Source organism: Hypomesus nipponensis, chromosome 14 (assembly GCF_054491055.1).
Source record: "Hypomesus nipponensis isolate SF chromosome 14, ASM5449105v1, whole genome shotgun sequence".
NCBI lineage: Eukaryota > Metazoa > Chordata > Actinopteri > Osmeriformes > Osmeridae > Hypomesus > Hypomesus nipponensis.
In genome coordinates, this window is record NC_140374.1 from 2837239 (window position 1) to 2858482 (window position 21244).

At 42.3% G+C, this 21244-nt stretch overlaps 2 protein-coding genes and 1 long non-coding RNA gene across 5 annotated transcripts; 2 read left to right on the forward strand and 1 right to left on the reverse strand.

The window, feature by feature from the left end:
* Positions 1 to 186: 186 nt before the first annotated feature.
* fnbp4 (formin binding protein 4) lies at positions 187 to 9815 on the reverse strand. Of its 3 annotated transcripts, none has more exons than XM_084672479.1 (17): positions 9683 to 9815; positions 8311 to 8394; positions 8043 to 8170; positions 7364 to 7544; positions 7070 to 7217; positions 6821 to 6926; positions 5437 to 5787; positions 5135 to 5327; positions 4687 to 4805; positions 4469 to 4573; positions 4114 to 4247; positions 2963 to 3135; positions 2471 to 2751; positions 2120 to 2243; positions 1828 to 2021; positions 1484 to 1641; positions 187 to 1257 (listed from the first exon to the last, which is right to left on the reverse strand). In XM_084672479.1, the coding sequence occupies exons 1-17, from the start codon at positions 9768 to 9770 to the stop codon at positions 1164 to 1166; spliced, it is 2661 nt and encodes an 886-aa protein (XP_084528605.1). In that variant the 5' UTR covers positions 9771 to 9815; the 3' UTR covers positions 187 to 1163. The 3 variants fall into 3 exon arrangements, with proteins under 3 accessions (XP_084528605.1, XP_084528604.1, XP_084528603.1); XM_084672478.1 differs by having other exon boundaries at positions 2975 to 3135; positions 9647 to 9779; XM_084672477.1 differs by having other exon boundaries at positions 9647 to 9779.
* On the forward strand, positions 9013 to 11949 carry LOC146258185 (uncharacterized). The gene is made up of 4 exons (XR_014729742.1): positions 9013 to 9152; positions 9668 to 9847; positions 10321 to 10378; positions 11135 to 11949. It is a non-coding gene; the product is annotated as an uncharacterized LOC146258185 (long non-coding RNA).
* Positions 11950 to 15727: 3778 nt separating this feature from the next.
* Positions 15728 to 18554, forward strand: LOC146258186 (zona pellucida sperm-binding protein 4-like). The gene is made up of 8 exons (XM_084671788.1): positions 15728 to 16455; positions 16544 to 16731; positions 16875 to 16972; positions 17325 to 17482; positions 17570 to 17762; positions 17905 to 18055; positions 18139 to 18211; positions 18358 to 18554. The coding sequence occupies exons 1-8, from the start codon at positions 15753 to 15755 to the stop codon at positions 18468 to 18470; spliced, it is 1677 nt and encodes a 558-aa protein (XP_084527914.1). The 5' UTR covers positions 15728 to 15752; the 3' UTR covers positions 18471 to 18554.
* Positions 18555 to 21244: the final 2690 nt, after the last annotated feature.

Sequence of the window (21244 nt, forward strand, 5' to 3'; positions counted from 1 at the left end):
TCCATTCTCTTTGGTGTGTTTACAGAACCGACGTTGAGCGTCTTCAGTGAAGAGACACGCAATTTGTCCTCATAGATTATTCAGTGTGCGAATGTCTTCTGTTTTAGGACCTAATCCGAAAACAGAACTGTCAGCATACATTTGAACAACAAATGTCAAACTTTCAATAACAAAAAAAAACAGATCTAGAAGTTCAAAAAGTTTTACTCTTTTACAAAATATACAATGAAGTTGTCATTCCCTTCCCTCCCAAACACAATGAACACCAGGATCACACATTGTACTAAGACTTCCAGCTGTACACAGCAGCTAAACAGACATCAGAAAATGGACCATCCCTCTACACAAAACCAAGTCTCCATTGTTGATTATGTGATTGTTGACAAATTACAAAATGACCAGCACAGATTAATGTTAAAGCCATTGGCACATCAGTATTGGGGACGCTTTATCATGCAACTGGACAAGAGAACATCACATAAAATAAACTGCACTAAAGAAAATGCCAGACAAAATTACCAATTGTTTAACAGATATATTGGTCAGTTCACCTGTCTTCAGTAGAGTATTAAAATGTTGAGAAAAGCAAAGCAATGACAGGGTCCCACCACTGGTTTTTAACTTCAACAACATCTATACTTTACTGAGAACAAAATAGGATATGCAATGCAATCACATAAGGGTAATGGAAACACAGCTCTGATCTTCTGCACTCAAAATGAAAGGTCCTATTTCTGTAAAGCACAGATCTTACAGCAACGTTAAAAGTTAATAAGAAAATTTCACCTTGTGATTTGAAAATGTATGGGAGGTACAGATTTGCTATCTAGCTTTCGATAGACCTCCCTATTTTTAACCTGTCTAATTATTAAACTGTTGGCAGAGAGGGTCCATATTAGGTTTGAGGTGGTGGATAAAGGTTTAGTAGGTACAGGAACCTTATAAAAGAGTGGGTTTGCTAGTCAATAAGTCTTCACAAGATAATTCCAACTAATCCAATGAATTTGCGGAAAACACGATAAGAGGGTCTAAAGACCCCTGTTCAAGTTGCCCACTGATCATTGTCCATTGTTAGAAACGGGGATGGCAACATTTTAAGGAGTCAGGTTTGTGTGTGCGTGTATGTATGTATGTATGTATGTATGTATGTATGCATAAAGACATTATTTGCTCTTCATCATTTTCCTCTTCTTCAGCATTCTTTCCCTCCAGTCTTCTGGGAGGGCCTCAAAGTTAGCATTCCTCCCAGCTTTTCCTCTGTAGGAACAGATAAACATTAAAAAACATTTTATGACATCGTCTACCATGAAAAGGACCTTTTGAAACAGAATATAGTACACATGGCCTGGGCAATCCTACTAGAATTAACCAAGAAGCACATTTCAAAGATGATGGCCAAATGAGTTTGACCATCTGGTCACGGACTACAAGGCAAAGTAGATTTCTTCTAGACTAGGTCAGGGTCTGCGTTGCCATGTCTTACGTGACAAGCTGCTGCTGCTTCCATTCCTCGATGCCCCTCTTGTTCAACTGATCTCTGTCCTCGTCACTGGAGCTGCTCTTCTCCTCCTCGTCCAACTCCTTCTGGATGCTCTGCCACTTCTGCACCAGCGATGGCATCTTGGTCTTACTCTTCTTCGACTGCACCCAGGAACAGGGGATGGCAGACAGATGGATAAAGGGAGGCGATGTTTAGAGTGATTTAATGCTTGAGTGATACGATTCAATGCTTGATGTGTGGCCTTATGTACTAGAGACTTGCCTGAAATGTTGTCACTTAGCAACATCCATCTTGAACTAAACTAACCACATTAAATAGACCCTCACCTTATCCTTCTTTAGCTTCTTGGTCTTGTCTGTGGCCACCATTTTGGCTCCTGGGGGGTCTGAGGGAGGCTGGGAGGTGGGCAAGGGGGGCTGTGTAGGGGGTGGAGGGAGAGGCGGTGCAAGAGTTTCAGCCGGCAGGGAAGGGGCAGCCACTACAGGCACACTCCAGTAGGCACTTCCACACATTACAGGGACTGAGGAGGAAACAGGAACAACGTTACAACTCCAGGTCCCCCATGACTACAGAGACTGTGTTGTGAACGGATTGACAGGCAAAACTGTCCGTCCTCACCTGCACTGGCAGTTTGGGTGTATAGGATTGGACTACTGCCTATGGTGACTGCCTTGGAAGGTTGCCCAGCTCCGGCAGCCTTGCGTTTATGACCCTTACCCAAGGAAACTGAGGACTCAACATTCTGTTCACAAAAGGAAGACAGAAAGGAAGATTGGAAATATAGTTTGAAGCTTAATTGGTAGAACATGGTCACAAAGCAAGGGTTCCAGATTCCAAATGGGCCCTCCATTGCTGCACACGCTGGCTGAGCCACTTTGGAGCATCTTCTAAACAGGATATCCTATTACATTAAAAAAGCACTGAGCAGAGTCAACTGTCAGGACATGTTTGATGAAACAGGCGCCCTACCTTGGTGCTGGAAGAGCCAGGGGGTAAGGGAGGCCTTAAACTGCCATCCTCCTCTGTTCCCGGCGCTGGGGGCTCGCCCTCTTCATCCTCCATCTCTACCTCCATGATCTCTCCATCGTCACTGTCTGGAGGAGGGGGAGGTGGGGGAGGCGACTCAGGGGGAGGAGGCGGTGGTGGGGGGTAGTCTGAAGGGGGAGGGGGCTGGTCAGGGGGAAGGGGGGGTTGAGGTGCAGACCAGAGGACGGGCTCAGGGGGGGGCATGGGGGAAAAGGTGGAGGAACCTTTCAAATAAACAAACGGACAAAAGGTTTAGTTAGTCTGCTTCCATTAATGTTCATGAATCTTGACTATAACTATTCTATGCAAGTTTCTCATTAGAATAACAGTGGTACAGTAGAGGTCTGTGAAGGTTCTCATTACTGAAGAGGCAAGCTAATTATGATCCATGAAAAAATGATTCTTTGGGTCCAGTTGAGGGAGCTGACAACTGACCTGCAATCCCACCTGACGGTGCGACGGCAGGGGGTGCGGGCTCCCCGTCACTGGTAGCCCTGGGCTGGGGGGTCTGGCTGCCTTTCTGGTCCTCTTCCTCTGTCTCCTTGTTTGGGAAGTCCCACTGGGAGGTGCTGGTGCGGTCATTCACGTAGAAGTAGCGCCTGTGCTCCCTAGAAAGTGGGACAACAGAGATAGAAGACAGAATCTCAATTGCTGAGCTGGCATCTGGCTGCATCGCATGGTCCCCTGATCAGGTGAGATAAGGGAGAGGGGGAGCCTGCTGCCCTGAGGGCAGGAGAGGGCCAATGTTAGGCTGGACAGTTATATTAGCCATCCAGGGAAGGGGCCAGATTGGAGAAGGGTTTGGGGACATGTATAGGGAACCCACCTTATCAAATCAAATAAACCAAAAACAATCAGCTTGGGTACTGTAAAGTTGATCAACAGCAGCGTTCAGATGTTCAGAAATGAGGACATTTTGGTTGTCATAACAAAATACTCACAGATTCTGATAACCATCCCCCCCAAACATGTGTTGATGCCAAAGAGAGAGCATCATTATCCACAACAACCAAACCAGGAATGTTCTTCCATCAAGCACTCAAAGTTCTTGCACCAGAAATATTCAAATAATGTTTCACAATCAAGGAAAAAAATAACAGGAAACAGGAAATAGAGTTGGTCTGACCTGCTGGGTCCCCGTCAACGCTCCGTCTTCGCTTTTATTCACGCCTGTGACACTCCACGTTTCCTGGGCGTCACTCTGTGTCAATCATTCGCCCAACATTGCATTCTGGGGGCTGTAGTCCTGTAAAGTGCAAAGCTCTCGCACGCGACCACCTTCCTAGAGCTACCATACCCCTTTCCACTGACTGGACCCCATAACAGTCTACAGAGTCTGGGCTAGGAGTACAGGACAGGGGTCCTCTGTCTCTCTGGCCTGTGTGGCTGCTTCCTTAACCGGGTACAGTGACAGCCGGGCATCACAGAAACCTCAACAGTCTGTTTGGGGTCTTTTTCCCGCTTGCATTGGTAAACATCTCCCCATATCATGTCACAAAAGGTTGTGACCCCAGGACTGAAGGGGGGTCACCGTCTGATGGGGGGGGAGGGAGGAGTTAGAGTTGTGAAAGGTAAGGAGCGCGTACCTGTCCCAGTGGCAGGACCAGCCTTTAGGGGCGGCGTTAAGTTCGTAATGTTTTATGTGCTCAGCGGCTTCCTGCAGCCTGCGACGGAGATAGATCCCGTTCAGAGCCCCTTCACGCCAGTCGGCGATCCGCATCTGAGAAACAAAGACAGACCTTTCGATTTTTGGGATGAAAGATGAGACAAGAAGATTGCGCTGCACAACAGTGGGAGAGATGTGTGCAATAGGTTAAACGGAACAATTGTGAGTTGGGGTGGATGAAAAGCCAATAGCAAACCTTTAGAATTTGACATTCAAAATATAATTGTGGGATAATAGGTTGGTTACAAGTTGAGCCATCGGTATAGTCCTCTCACCTCAGTCTGTAACAGAAGCAGTTGAAAGTTGGAGATGGCCTTCCTGTTGATACCCAAGAACTCCATCTTGCTGGTTAAAGTGTTGGCTAGTTCTCCAATCTGAAACTGAGCATACAATAACATTAGAATTTTAGCACCTATAGATTTACCTATAGATTATTTGGAAATGTAATTTGGAATGTTCCAAAAAAATTAACATTTTCAAACTGTAGCTGTACCTTGAGCTCAGGAGTTTCCACCTCCTCTTTAGGAGTGGCCTTAGCCAAGGCTTCCTCCTCCCCCGGCGCTGCCTCCTGTTCATCTGTCTCCACAGCCTTCTCTAGGATTTTGGAATGTGCTGAGGGCCACACAAAGAACAGTTATCAAAGGTTCAGAAAGCTTTTGGGAGGTGGTTTGTTGACCCTATCCTTAGGACAGATATCTATAGATGCATGCGTTAATGAGCAATTCCTAATACCGTTTTATGTATTTAATACTGTATACTTAGAAACAATACTTAATGCAAGAATGTTATTATATGACAGCTCATTTGTGATTCAGGTTGAATTAGTCAAATCTGTATATTCAATACAATATACGGCATAATGCACCACAAGACAAACATTTTCAAATGGAATTCAAATAATTTCATGAACATTGTGCATTTGACCCAGATCTGTTTCTCACTGGTCTCAGGTTTGTCCTGTGCGTCTGACTCCCTGCTGTTTGAGTCAGGGCTAGCTGTGCGCAAGAAGGACGTCTTCCACCGAGCTTTCTTCTGGAGGAGGGAACGGAGGCCAGAGGGCTCTTGACTGGTCTCCGAACACGGGCTTGACCCCCCTCCACTGCCGTCCCCCTCCTCCAACGCACGCAGCTCAGCCTAAGGGTGTGGCAAAGAGGAGACAGTCAACTCTAACAGAACAACCACAGTGTATTAGTGTACAGAACATTGTTTGAAATTCAAAACTCAACAGATTTTTATTACTCGCCTTTTTCCTCTCCAACGCCAGCTCCAGTTCCATGGTATCTTCCTCAGGCTCCTCCTCCTCTGCATCAGAGTTGTCCTGTGATTGGTTCCTGCTGCGCTGTTCTCTTTGACTGAGGCTAAAGGGGGTGTCCAGGTCACGGAGGGGGGCAGCAGGGGACCCTGGGTGGCATACCCGCTCTACGTCAGAGTCCAGGCTGCTCTCCTTGTCATCTAGCCCCCCCAACAACCTCTTTCTCCAAACATCCTCCTCCTCCTTCACCTCAGAAGGGATGAGAGGAGCAAGCAGGGTTGCAGCCACACCACGATGCTCTTCTTCTTCGCTAGTTAGTGCCACAACACTCTCCATCACCTCCTGCAAGGAACAACATTTGAATCCTTTCAGTAAATTGAGGTTGTTAATTTGAAGATACTTGTAGAACCCTAAGCAGACTTAGAGAATAGGGTGTTAAAGGTCCCATGACATGAAATGTTCACTTTAGGAGGTTATTTTACATTAATACGAGTTCCCCTAGCCTGCCTTTGGTCCCCCAGTGGCTAGAAATTTCGACACAGTTGAGACGCAGAAAAAGCCGGCAAATGTACTTTCCCACGTTTCTTTGGATCACCTCTTAGCTAAAGAAAAGTCAAGACATGGACACAAACTGCAAGTGTTGGGCACTTGCGATCCATATACAGCACCAACTGCCTAAAAAACTGCTAACTATTCAAACGGAAAGTCAACTTTTCCTTTCATTTTTACAACCTCAATTCCAAAAATGTTGGGATGCTGTGAAAAACTTAAATAAAAACCAAGGACAACAACCCAACTATTTAGCTAAGTTTAACTTACTACTACCACTGCAGTTGATCGCCTCGATACACTACAAACTGTGTCAAACTGATTACATAAAGATGTGTTTTATGGCAAAAAAATACCATAATTAATATACCTGTATATTCTTTATTTGAGCTTAATGAAGTGTTAGCGGCAAATACGTGTCTATTTGGACGGCTGGCATTGTTTGCCCTCCCCGGAGAGAGAGGTAACATCTCCTCCTCTCTGGGCTTTCTTTATCGGACAAAATTCTAAAGAAGCACAGCCCAGGCTTGTCTCCTCTTCGATTACTGCATCCGATAGAACAACAACTATCATGCATTTTGGCAACACAAAAGCAACAGACTCAAAGAAAATGTATGACTTTATAATGGGTGGCGGGCAGGGGAAAGGTTTTTTTGCCCTCCAAAGGGGCGTGCCCAAGTTTTGGGATAGAAACTTCAGATACATCATATGGGGATCTTTCAAGGTTTTACTGTAGTGGTCCTGATTATTGTATTTATTGGTAACATGGGTCAGCATGCCAAAATGTGTCAGAATAACGCAGGCACAACATCAACAATAAAATTACCTTCTTCTTTGTCTCCCTCTTGGATGGCAGGACACTGGTGGTGGATGTGTTCTGCTCAGAGTAATACCCTGCAGACTGGGATGTACCATTCCCATTGACAGTTGCGCTACAAAAAGAAAATAAATGTCATCCAATTTGAGTTTACAGCGGGCTTTCATATCCCAGTTTTCCAACATCCATATAAAAGTCAGATCCACGTCACTTTTATGTGAGCCTATAGTAACAACTCAGAAACAGGTAGCACCTCACCTGTCTGTATAGTGCTGTAGGCCCTGCACCTGGTCAGCAAGGTAGTGAGGTAGCTCCCAGGCAACCTCATTGGTCAAAGTGTTCCAGTAGTAGTAGCAACCAGTATTCTCATCCCAGACCTCCTGCCAATCCCCCATATCAACCCCAACTGCAAACAGGGCACACAAAGTTAGTATGTAATCACCAACCATGCGTTCCTGTTCCAAACAGTCTATTCGGTGGTATAGATGAAAGCTGAAAGGTCAGCAATAATGATGATATGACAAAGGTTGTATTTTTTTTTTTTTAAATCACCTCCAGCTAATGAACACTGAGTGTTATACTGAAACTCAGCCCCAGTACTGTTCTGCTCTGCTGCCCTGTCCGTGCCCAGCTGGTGGGCCTTGGGCTCAGGCCGCGGGGGGGTAGGAGCTGGGGCCTGTGGGTCTGCCGAAGGTTCCTCTGAACCTGGCTGTGTGGTGATGGCATCGATTTCCTGTCAGATTAAACAACAGACAAATCTGTAACAGCTCTCACGGGTTATAACTTATTTTTATGTCTGATTAAATTATCCTTTGTAGAAAAAAAACATCTTAAAAACAAACATGATCATTATATTACACCCATTATTTTTTTTAAACCTATGTTAATCAATAGGTTTTGTTAGTTTTAGATGTGTCCTAACTTGATGCGACTTGAGGCAGCGTCAGTGACTAAATCACTTTCATTACCTTGTTGTCTTCCTTTACAAATTGCTTCCCATGAGAGCAAAATCTGTATGTTATTTTAAACTTGTGGCTTCCAATGTACATCAATCCTTACAAATATATATTTTTAAATCTACCCCAACATGTTTATCTGTGTGTTGACTAGTAAAAAGGCACTTTTAAGGAAGGATATGATTAGGTTCCATTCCTAACAATGAATATATTGGAATCATCAACATTACATGTGACAGACTTGGGTCAAGGGTTCCCTAAAGTTTCATACTTACAGCCATAAAGTTAGCAAGCGTGCTGTCAATGTCCGTTGACTGGTTGTGTTGAGATCTCCCAGTTGTGGGCTGATAATCTGTGTCCTCGTCATCACTGTCCTCATATGCCCCTAGGAGGGACAAGCCCTCTAAAAACAGATCAAAGGGCTGAGGTAGTGTAATGTGCTCTGATCGTACACTCCTGCTCTCCCTCTCATAAGACCATCCAAGGTGTCAATCCAAGGCAACATAAACCCGACATCCGAGTGCATACATGATGTGATCTCACCTGTTGCCTTCACTGCGGGGGTCCTCATATTTGTAGTTTCTTCTTCTATTAATTTATGCCCATCACAATTAGCCTCTTGCTCCTCTGCAAAACACAATAGTCTGTCAAGCTCTATCAATGATAGAACTAGTAGCTTAACGATACAGGAAGTTAGCCAGGAAGTCTAAAAGGTATGAAAGAGGTTGGTGTGATGGAATGGCCAACTGAATTGCATAACATCGAACATAATTCGTCTTTAACAACACATTTTGTCTACAATTTAAAAGGTAAAAGCGATTCTCAAGTTATCACGACACAAATTAAGAAAACCAATTAAAAAATATCAACAAGCTAGTGTCATTTTTCTTGCAGCACATGACGTTTCTTTATGCTACAATCAGACATTGTAGTAACAGCAACTTGACAAACCCAGCGCGGCAACTGACCGTGGGCAAGTTAGTTTCAAGATTGATATTGAATATTCGACATTCAACAGCATTTAAGCATCCATCTGCTGTGCAGTTCTGTATTTAAAAACAAATCTAAAGCTTACCGTATAAAATGTCCAAATCATACAAAACCAAGTGTCAGAAAGCGTACACCAGGAGGGTCAATCCACGGGAATTAGGTTTGTTATATATATGAAATCTTTTTTTTATAATTACTGTAAGATATTAAAGAAAAAAACGACCGAAAATACATCAAACAATTCCTCTCCGCAGACTAACCCTCCTGCTGTGCTGTACACTTAACACACCGAGTTGAGTACGGAAATTATGTGAGAAAATTTTGATTTTTTTGGAACTGCCCTTTACAGACGGTCCCTTAAATGCATTTGAATGTCGAATATATTGAACGCAAAGGTAACTTTACTGGCCCTTGCCTCGGTCAGCAACCGTTCGTCTTTGACTTCTAGAATTTCAAAGAAAATTATGTTTTATCTTTGTAATTTGTATCTGCTGATTCTGATACACAACAAACGTGGTCTACGTTTCTATAACAAGCTAGCTAGCTAGCTAGCTAACTTCTCAATAAGGACAAAGTTGAAGTTGGGTTCTAGCTGTTCACTGAACGGGCAAGGCAAAATAGTATGGGCTACAATAGTCCACAGACTTTTAACTTTGTAACTCAGCTAGTGTAGCCTAATATTTTCAATCGAAGTATCTTAACTGTATGCAACTGTATGCTCGCGATGTAGCATGCTACCTAGCCAAGACAGATCAGAAAATGGGCCCAATGCTGAAGGCGCATGATAGCTAATGTTATTGTTAGCTTGTTGCACACGAGTCGAGTTCCAGCTAGAGCTACACAAATATATTAATACTGTAGCAAGCTCTAACGTAATTCTCATTATTACCGTCTGATCCTGAACCTAAAGCTTCTCCTCTAGTACCTCCGACAGTCCCACAACGAAGGCCAGGCGGTGAGAGCTGAAGTATTGTTCTACGTCCTCCTGTTCCGGGGCGAGTTTTCTTTCCCATCCCTGTAGCGGGGATCACGGCTGTACCGTGCCGACTGGAGGAATTAAGCCGAGCCTCCATCAGGCATCTTATTTCCGGTTGGTTGTTTAAAAATATTACAAAGTAAAGGTCAAAAGACAAAACGTTTATTTTATTTTTTATGCCACGTTTCCCAAGGGGCTGGCTTGCCAACAGAACGACAATATAAAGTGTATATATTATTTGTAGACATAAGTGAATTTTGTTACATAAATTAATGTGTTACTGATGTCCAAACTGCTAGCACATTGCAAATGTACAGCCGCTGTGGTGAATTAAGCCTACAATTATGACAACTGGCTCAACTTTTGTGCATGCAATGATTCTGTTATTAACTAAATGTTTAGATTGTTTGGGGTGGTTAGACAATTTAACAGAGAACCAATATAGTAGAGAAATGGCTGCATAATCATTTGCATGAATGTGGGTCAACAGCATTGGCAATGGTGGGGCTGAGACAACGTACAGAAGAGAATAGAGGTGGAGGAACTTGTGGCCCGGTGTCTAACTAATAATCTCTCCCTGAACACAGACAAGACCAAGGAGATGATTATCGACCCAATGAGGAAGAAGGTGCAGCACACACCACTGTACGTTGGTGAGGCCGACATGGAAAGGGTGAAAACTAGTGGTGGGCCGTTAGCGGCGTTAACGTGCTGCGTTAACTTGAGACTCTTTTCGGGCGATACAAAAATATCGCCGTTAATCTATTCTCAAAGTTTGGTTGGGAGCTGGGTCTGGCCTACTACGCAAGCTATGACAACTTTCACCTTGATATTTTAGTGCGGATGTATACCTAGCCGAATTGCACTGTGGGGATTAGTCTATATTAAAAATAAAAAAATCTATGCCCACCACTAGTGAAAACCTTTAAATTGCTTAAATTAAATGGCTGAAGAAATTTGGCAGGCCAACCAAAATTCTCAGCAACTTTTACAGAGGCACTGTCGAAAGCGTCCTTACCACGTCAGTCATATGGACACTGCGATATCATTAAGGACAGAACACCCCCCAAGCACAGACTCTGCTAGTTACTGCCATCGGGCAGACGTTACAGGAGTCTGAAATCCAGAACAAAGACACTAACAAGCAGCTTCTATCCGCAGGCCGTCTGGCCAGCTCCCTCACAAGCCACTCCCCCCCGCCACTACATAACAAAAACAGCCCCACTACACACACGCATACACAGACACCCACATACTGCACTATGACTTGCGATATTTGCAAACAACGCACTTTAAACACTCAAGAAACTGTCATTTCATTGATGTACCTTATTTGAATTTATTTTATTCTGACTGTGTGTTTATATATTTTTCTCTCTTTTTTGTGTTTTTTTGTGGAAGGAGGACATTGCGCTAAAGAATTTCCGTGGGACTAACTTTGTTAAACCATATACATGATAATAAATATCTTGAATCTATAAAACACAATAAACCGAGCACCAGCAAAATCATAAATAGCCTACACATTCCTACCTTTAACCCTCCTGTTGTGTTCGTTTCATGTTAACTACTTTTGTGTTCCCGCCCTATTATAGGTGTTCATAAATCTGTAATAATCCATATATTATCACCTAATATTACGTTAGGTCTTGATCAACTTCAGTACTTTGAACATTACACTTTTTGTAACTTATCTATTTATGGACTGTAGGCCTTATTGACCATTATTTTTTACAAATACTCAGATGAAACATATTTCGCGATTTATCGCGGACTACTGTGTGTCAAAGTTTAACAAGGATATTTGTTTTTGAAATCATTACACATTTTTAGTTAGTGGCACAAAATCAACCTGTTTTGGCCCTTGGGCCATCCTGATATAATTTTCAGTCAAAAACAGACCTGTCCTCTCAAATGGGGATGAAGACCAAGACAAACTCCATTCTTTGACCAGAATGTAACAACAACCTCAGCAGTGCACTCTTCCTCATCACTTGATTGTTTTACATTGGTTTTCTCTTTGTCCGGATCATATTCTGTGTGGTCTTCAACTTCTGATACTTCCTGCCCTAATGCATCTTCTCTGTCAGTTTCCTGTCTTATCTCCTCTTAACCAGTGTGAAGAAGCCTCTTGTGTACTGGATTGCTGTGAAAGTACCAAGTCAATGAAGTAAATTACCAAATAAAAGTTCAAGACAAAGTTTTATTTTTATTACATATATGTAAGGTGTGATGAAAAAAGTGTTTCGTCCGTCTCTTCATAAACGGAGTGACTAAGTTCAGTTGAGTTCTGGATTTATCAGTCTGTAGTATCAATCAAGTATTTATCAATCTGCAAATTGGGAGAGAAAACCAGACTGCTGCCAATAAATGACAACACAACACCAGGCTTAGGTCTCAATCATGTATCTCTTGGTTCTGAAGGAGGAGGACCATCTTTTATAGGGCACAAGAATGTAAACATAGATAGTGACAGTCAGGCAGTAATGATGTTACAACAGTCTCAGAGAAAGAGATTCACAGCTCCCAACACATGACCACTCAAACTACAGAGTTCATAGTTGGAGCTCTCCTTGTAGTCATGACAAGGAACATTTAGCCAGTACTTTCTCCTGATCTCAAACATCTATTAACCCTGACACATAGACACAATCTACTCTTATTAATAGCAAGCTTACATGAGAACATACTAACTAGTATTCAATGACTAGTTCTCTTGATTAGTGAATAATGTAAGCACAAAGGAAATCTAAATTTCTTCCACAGGTGCAGGTTAGGGAAGTTAAATAGTATCACAATATGGGAGGGGGGGTGACAATCAACATAGTTTTACAGAAAGAAGATGCCGCATTCATGGTGCCGGATAACTTTTGTTTAGTCTTCAGAAAGGCCACATAGAAATGGCCTTGACGATCCTCCTATTTTCCTTGTTCAAAGTTGCATGGCATTATACACTTTGATAACATTGTGACCTCAGACTTACACTAGTGTCACAGACATTTTCTAGTCGCGTCTTACAAAAAACAAACTTATGGTTATGAAGGCATAAGAAAGCTTTAGCAAACAGCATAATGACGGTTTATCAATGATTCAAGCAACACAATTCATAGATCGGCATAGTTCGCCTCTGGACATGACCATGGGTCATAATCAAGGCCGTAATCATAATATATATTGCGGGACATACACCCAATATTCAAATCTGGTCAAAATGCCCCCCTCCCCCAATATATTGATATACAAATGTAAATCAAATATAATTGTGCTACGCTACGATAGGCAACCACGCACGCTGTCCAAAATTATCATTAAAATATAATCATAACCAAACTTAAAAAGTTTTCAGGGGGGGACTCTCAGACCCCCCAGCAGATTCCCCCCCCCCCCCCCCCTAATGTTGACTCCATGGCTACGGCCTTGGTCATAATAGCAGGGGATAGATCAAACATTGTTTATTGTATTCAGAACATTCAAAACAGAATACAATTAATACCAATTTGAAATCATTAGTTGTAAACTTTAATCATTGTTAATTGATCAGTGGTTAGTGACGGCCCTCTTTAGGTGTCATTATCAAAAATATGATCAAGAGCCTCACATACAGTATGTCAGTTGGTCATTGTGCTGCCAAAGAATGTATTGTGAGCAATGCCTAAAAATGTAATACACAAAAGCTGCTGAAAAGATATGTACATCGTTGGAACTATGTCAAGATTGTTCGTAAAAATGCTAACAGGTGTGTGTGTCCAGAAAGCGAAAGATTCTATTTGGGAACGGTTCCTGTGGGAGTTGCCATGGAAGCCAAGAATGGGTGTAAATAACCCGTTAGACAGATTATTATTTGGGGTTGATTGCCTGCTTTGCATTTGCCTTAGTGATATTTTGAGTGCCTAAATGACAATGTATTGTTTGAAGAATTCATTGATGTTTTATGCCACTTTCTCTCTTACATATAATTAGGACTTTTATTGTGACAAGGTAAAAGGTATCGCAGATTTGGTGTGTGTTAATGTGAACTTGTCAGTACGATTCCACCTTTTGTTACGAACGGATGCACATGCATACCTTTTCAAAGTTTTATAGTTCAATGGACCCGTATGAGGCTACAGCTCTTACGGTGGTGATGGTTTACCAGTTTACAGAATGTTTTTCTATGCAAAGGAAGAAAATAAAGGAGTAAATTCAACCAGCAGTAAGTTTAATGCCACGATACATACGGGGATCCGTTACAATGGGAGTGAAGTATATGGGTGTGCTCAAACACAGGACACAAGTGTGTCCATCTGATAAAAGGGCATGTGCTGTGCCTGAACTCAATTTTAAACACTAATTGTAGTCTCCCCCAATAATTTGTACACAGGTGTACGAAAGTTAAATACAACTTTTGTATGGCAATCATCCAAATGTATTTTGTGTGTTCAGATTTGGCCTATAAGGACAAAGGACAAAGCCATGAAACCTCATGACAATCAGTTGATCAACTACATTTTTTGAGGGAAAACTGAAAATTTGTCAACACAACAGGAGGGTTAAAATGCCTTCTTCCTTGTTCTTCTGGGAGAGTAAAGTTGTTAATAATAAGGCTAATGAAAACCAAATTACGTAGTAATTTTTTGTAATTTTTTGAATAAATCTTGGTCGGGATGGTATACGACGCGACGGTACAACTAGAATAAGCCACCTAATGGAACGGAACACTCACTGAAGTAACCGAGACTAACGAAATAAACCTGCATGGGTTTTCCGTTGATGGAACACCCCCCTGGGCCTCCAGCCAGGGGGTACAGTGTACAATTAATACAGCCAGTGCATTAATCCACATTTATTTATTGTATGCACCTTCCCACCAGAGTAAATTCCTTGTTTGTGTTCACTTACTAGGCGATTCATCTTGATTCTGATCTGATTCTGTTAAATATACAGTAGTCTGCTCACCAACTTGACCCAGTCCTAAATTGTCAGGGCGTAAACTCAACTGTTTACAGTACAAATATCAGTGACACATTTGTTGTTTTGACTGTACATTAACTTAAAAGTACAGACTGTCAGACTTAGTTTGAGGGAATTTGCAAATTACCTTTTTGATTACTTAATTTAAGTTACATAATGTTAAATTGTTCAATGTAAATACAATATTAATGTTTCATAGTGCATATCTGTCATATAATATCTCTACCATAAACCTGTCTGTGATTAACCAGTCGCACCCCACTCCCACTCATGGCATTTCATTAGCTGTAAAATGTTTAAGGTGAAACATTTTTCATTTCAATGTGTCTCAAAGATAATTTTTATTTGGCCCTTAATTCCTTAATTCCTGCTATATCAGAAAGTAGATGACTTGTAGTGTGACTTACTTTAATCAACTAGTAGCCTAGTTCATCCTGTCCCAGAGCAGTTGAGAGCAGGGTCAATGCTTTTCATTTCAATGTGTTGTAATCTGAAGTCATGTTTAGACTACACTTTATCTAATTTACTCTATTATCTACATCGCTCCTACATGTAAATGATCTAAAATAGAATCTGACAATTGACCTCAGAGTTATTGTTTCATTTAAAATCTAATGTTATGGAATACTGTACAAAACTTACATCTTATGGATAGTACAGTATGTTTTCATCGATATAATAGATCATGTACACATTGTTATGTTCAGGATGATGGTTTTAAAATGTCTTAAATGGTGGTTTAGCTCTATTAAGCCATTATTAAAAAGTGTGATAGCAATTCTAAGAAACGATGATGTAATGACATCAGTAACTAGAACACACAGTGTCACAGTGCACTAGCAAAATAAACATTTACTAACAAACGAACATTCAGGTCACTTTGACATTAAGATAAGTAAAAAGAATCAACAGGCCATCTGTGGCTACTGGACTGATCACTTGGACGGATAGAGTAAGTGTTTAACCAATCAGGTTCACATCATCTAGAGGCGGGACAAAATGCTAGCCCTGTATATAGGTGGAACCAGGAGCAGCATGGACTTCAACAGTCTCTTTTTGCTGTGAAACCATGAAGATTCACTGTTGCACCACCTGTTTGGTGGTGGTGGTGGTCCTGCTGGGAGTTTTGAGTGAAGCTCAAAATAACTGGGACAATAAGTATCGAACCCAGAAGCCCGCCTGGCCTCCGACCCAGAAGCCCTTCTGGCCACCGACCCAGAAGCCTTTCTGGCCTCCGACCCAGAAGCCCTTCTGGCCTCCGACCCAGAAGCCCTTCTGGCCTCCGACTCAGAAGCCCTTCTGGCCGGGTAAGAAGCCCGCCTGGCCTCCAACCCAGAAGCCCTTCTGGCCTCCGACCCAGAAGCCCTTCTGGCCTCCAACCCAGAAGCCCTTCTGGCCTCCGACCCAGAAGCCCTTCTGGCCGGGTAAGAAGCCAGCCTGGCCTCCGACCCAGAAGCCCTTCTGGCCTCCGACCCAGAAGCCCTTCTGGCCTCCGACCCAGAGGCCCTTCTGGCCTCCGACCCAGAAGCCCATGTGGCCGGTTAAGAAGCCCTCCTGGCCTCCGACCCAGCGGCCTCAGTGGCCTGCTACAATGTCACCTGTGTTTGCAACATTGTCGTCGATCGTTAATATCCAGAATCCTCTGACACCTCCAAACTGTGACGTTGAACCAAGTGTCAAGATAACATGTGGATCTGGCATAACCTCCGCAGCCGGTTGTACAGCCATAAACTGTTGCTTTGATGGCCAGAGATGCTTCTATGGAAAATTAGGTGAGTGCTTTGGACCATGTAATATCTACTCCTTGTTGTCAATATCTATTACATGGTTTTCACCGTAGTGTTTCTTGTTCTTCATCAGTGACTGTACAGGCCACCAAAGACGGTCAGATTGTGGTGGTGGTGTCCAAAGAAGCCACTCTTCCAACTTTGGACCTAACCTCGGTTCGTCTTCGGAATGATGTAGACCCGCAATGCAGACCCATTGCCTTTAACTCTGCCTTTATAGTCTTCCAGTTTGCTGTCACAGCTTGTGGAACCTCTGCAATGGTAAGATAAACTGGTGTTGCTGTTCATGAAAACAACATTTTTGATCTCTAAAAATTGATCAAGTACTCTATTTTGTAGTTTGTTAGAGGAGCTTGCACTACATTTTGGTACTTTGATAAATTGTATGATTTTGTTTCTTGTAGGAAGGAAATGATTTCATAGTCTATGAGAACAGCATGGAGTCTTCTTATGATGTCAGCTTTGGGCCTCTGGGATACATTACAAGGGACAGCTATTTCAAGTAGGTGCAGATGAGACTTTCCTTGGTGTCAAACAGATCACTAAATGATCTAAGGCAGGTTTGATACCATTATAATTTAATCTTTACATGATGTTGAGGTTCACAAAATAATGAACATTATTTGTCTGTGGACTTCCCTATTTAGCTGCCCATTACATGCCCGTGTGGATGTTGACAAGTATAAAAAAAAACTATAATATAAAACTATAATTATGTGTAAATAACATTTTAACATAATTTTACTAAAAGTAAGTTGCCAGGTTAAAATTGTTAGTTTAATGTGGTTTCACCTCACTTTAATTGACTAAAATGTAATTCTCAAATTGGCTGAATTGAACTTCCTTCTTTTCAGGCTGGCATTCCAGATCAGATACATTGGGACGTCCGTACAAACTCTGACTGTCGAGATATTGGACAAAAACAACCCCCTTGACGTTTACGGTGAAGGACCCCTTAATCTCGAACTCAGACTGGCAAATGGCCAGTGCACAGTGAAGGGCTGTAGGGATGGTGAGTGGCCTCAAGTCTGTCTTGACAGTATTCCAGAGCTGCTTGTGTCCTGATGGGAAAAGTAACCCAAACTCTCCTCCCCAACAGAAAACATGTACTACTCCTCATATTATGGCATGGGAGACTATCCCATTACCAAGGTGCTGCGGGATCCAGTGTACGTAGAGGTGCGTGTTAAGGATAAGACAGACGGCAGTATGGTGCTGATCCTCAACCGCTGCTGGGCCACTAACAGCCCCCTGCCTCACAGCATGCCCCAGTGGGACCTCCTGGTTGGCGGGTAACTACTCCACCGTACACCTCTTATTAAACTTACCGCAGTGCACATCGTGGAACTGTCCTCTGGTGTCAGGCATTCTGCATCGTCACCGTCTATGGTTATGTTGTCCGTTCATCTCACACTCTTTCTCCTCCTCTAAAAGCTGTCCAAACCAGAATGACAACAAGTACCTGACCACTTTGGTTCCAGTGGGCAACTCTCCCAACGTCCAATTCCCCTCACACTACAAACGCTTCGTTGTCAAGATGTTCACCTTTATTGACCAGTCAACTAGGCTTCCTATGACTAATCAGGTAATCCGTGCCAGAGCATAACTATGTCTCCCTGCCCTTGATGTTCTGCTGGTCACCATTCTAACACAATGCTTTGTCCCCAGGTGTTCTTCCACTGCTCTGCCACAGTGTGCCACTCTGCTGTCGCCAACTGTGCGCAGTCATGCCTCAGGAAAAGTATGTGAATTTGCATCAATTCCAATTATACAGAATTAATCCAATTGGATAAATGATTAGTGTCTGAAGCCCTAGAAGAATGTGTCAGCAATCAAATTGTATGTGAAGCTGGGTACTGACTGTCCCTTTGCTTGTCTGTTCTCCAGGGAGAGATGTATCTGAGGACCCCAGGACTGACGACCCCAGGGCATCCACAGGAGTGGTGGTTTCCAGTGGAGCAGTGATCCTGACTGAGGGCTCTGTTGAACAGCTTGAGTAAACCTTTCCTGCTCTGATACATGTAGTAACTTCTGAACCCTGCATGTATCTTTCTTGAAAGAAATACAAAAGAGTTGTGACCTACTTTGATGGCTTATTGTCTTGCTTTCTCCATATATGTTTTCTGGGAATAGAATTTATGATACATATTTCTTGTTTTAAGGTATATTAAGTAGAATTATTTGTGGGGTTCTTAAAAGGGCTTTTCAGAGCAGCCAAGAAGCTGCTGGATGTCAGAGAGTTAGGAAATGAAGAGTGGTAAAGGGGACAGAAGTAGAAACACACAAGTTGATGATAGCTGTACTTATGGTCTTCTGGTCTCAGATCAGTGCTCGACGTGGGCTGGTACCTACCGGTCCGCAGTACCGGCACCTCTACATTTTACTCTTAAGCTAGATTCGAAAAAGTTATCTAGACAGCATCAACTGATGCCTGAGTAAAACAGATGTTTCACTGCTGCTTTCAAACCTAGAAACTAAACGACTTTCGTTTGTAAGTAATTATGTTAGCCTGGCTTCAGAAAGGCACTAAAAGAACGTGTGTGCCAGAGGCAGACACGTCAACAGAGGTCAAAGTCCAACCAGAAACATCGGGTAGGCTACGAATCATGAGCTTCAAACTTGTTTAAATAAATACAGTACGCCTGCGGGAACTAGGGGTGCTACAGCACCCCCTGACAGCACAATAATTTAAAATGATATGACTTTAAAATCCACCACCGCGGAATATCCCTACAGTAGCGGACTGGCCATCGGGAACACCGGGAGAAGAATAACGATGGAAAATGAGGATAAGAAACGTAAGGGTGGGGCTGAAAATTATAGAGAAAAAAAGACATCACTTTCACTAGACAAGGTTTTACCAATTAAAAAACAGCCATTTTTGTTTTACACAAGGCTCAAAAAACTATTTTGCGCTCAAATAAAGGTCAAAAAAGTTGGCCTTTAAGTATCGAACTCTCGAACTAGCATCACATCAAACACAGACTATGCGTGCATTAGCAGGCAGCTGTGGTGGCGTAGCTATACGGGGGCCGGTTCTGGTGGGCTGGTCTGGATAAATGTCCAGGGCCTATTTTTTACTCCCAGTCCGTCCCTGCCGCCCCGCAACATTAAGCCACGCCCCCCTGATAAAATATGTTCCCGAGGCTATGCATTTACGTTGTTAATAAATAGGCTAACAATAAATTGTTGTTGTACCAGCAATCCAAGTTTTGTTTTTCACTGTAGAAATCTCAAATTTCATAATGGTTTTGCCAATGCAAGAGAGTACCGGCACCTTTTTTTCTCCACTTCAAGCACTGTCTCAGATGTATGTTGATGAGCATCAGATGTGTGGTCATAGGATGGCATAGGCTATTGTCTTCTCCTACCATACATCAGTTCAATCTTACTGTATATTTTTGTACACTTTGGGCAGAGTAACATAGTAACCATGACAATATCAGACATAAGTAACAAGGACTGCAATAAACATACGTCAGCTGTCCCAACTATTGTTACTTATGTCTAATATTGTCATGGTTGCTATATAATACTAAAATATTTTGTATTCTATTCATAGCCGCATTAAAGCCGCATCAGAACAATGAGAGAACAGTTTGCTAGCGAGTGGAGTTTGTTTACGAGATTTAGTCCGATGTTAAATGTTGCAGTGTAAACACAAACCAAACAAGGAGCAACTGCAACATATTATCATATTAATCCCTGAATCGGAACATAGCAAACGAACTACATGTGTGAAAACGCCCTGAAACACTGCAACAAAGTTTCAATACATTTTTGTTACACAAGGCAATTTAAAAAAATATTTTTAAGAGCAATATTGATAGCGAGGACATGTAAATGAAAATAAATGGTTATGTTAATACAAATTATGTCGTTTTGTTCAGCTCTCAAGTCTTCTCACGACACAATGTGTTTGTGTCATCGTCCCCCAAAGTGTTAGGGTTAGGCCCGGCATAGTGGCGGCAAACCCTGGAACATTTACTTCATTGACGATAAAGTAGCCTATTGCCTCTCGTACCTTATTGCTTTTATAATACGGTTAACTCCAGCATACCATGTACTGGCGTTTAGACAGTCTGTTCATTATCAGGGAGTAAATGGTTCACTGTAACTTACTTCAGAGTCTAAAGTTTAGACTAAACTTTAAACTTTATAACGCTATTACCTGAGGGCTGTATGCACCTTGGAATCCAAGTTGCTATTAGGCTTGGTCTTGTTCATTTAGGTAATTGCTATTTAGTTCAATACAAAAAACAGACAGTTACAACTTTAAAAAGCAGAAGTTAAGAAACACATAAAGTATCATAAACATAACAATTGTGTGATTATGTGATTACCAGAGTCTCGCTAACCTTGTTATAAAATGTACTGTCATCCTCGCGTGAAAGAAAATGGCGCAGGTGGAAAGATTATGAGACCAGAGAATGAGACCGTTTTCCAAGGAAACGTTATGTGAGGGCATGGCTTTGACCTACCCAATGGGCGTTAATTTTAACATCAGTGAAAAATACAGTCTGACTTGACAACGTAAATGAGTCACAGGCAACACAAGCAGTGCTATTTTATAACTGTGTGGTGTTATAACAACACCAACACTCTCGATTCAACACTGTCCCTAACATTTTAACACTCACATATTTGCTGCTTATTATTACTAAATGAGCAATATTTTGAGGGTGCTATTGGGGTGCTTTGGTCTTTCTTGGGGTGCTGATGCACCTGCTAGCCCCTCCCTGGTACCGTCCACACAATATGTTGTGGAGACTAT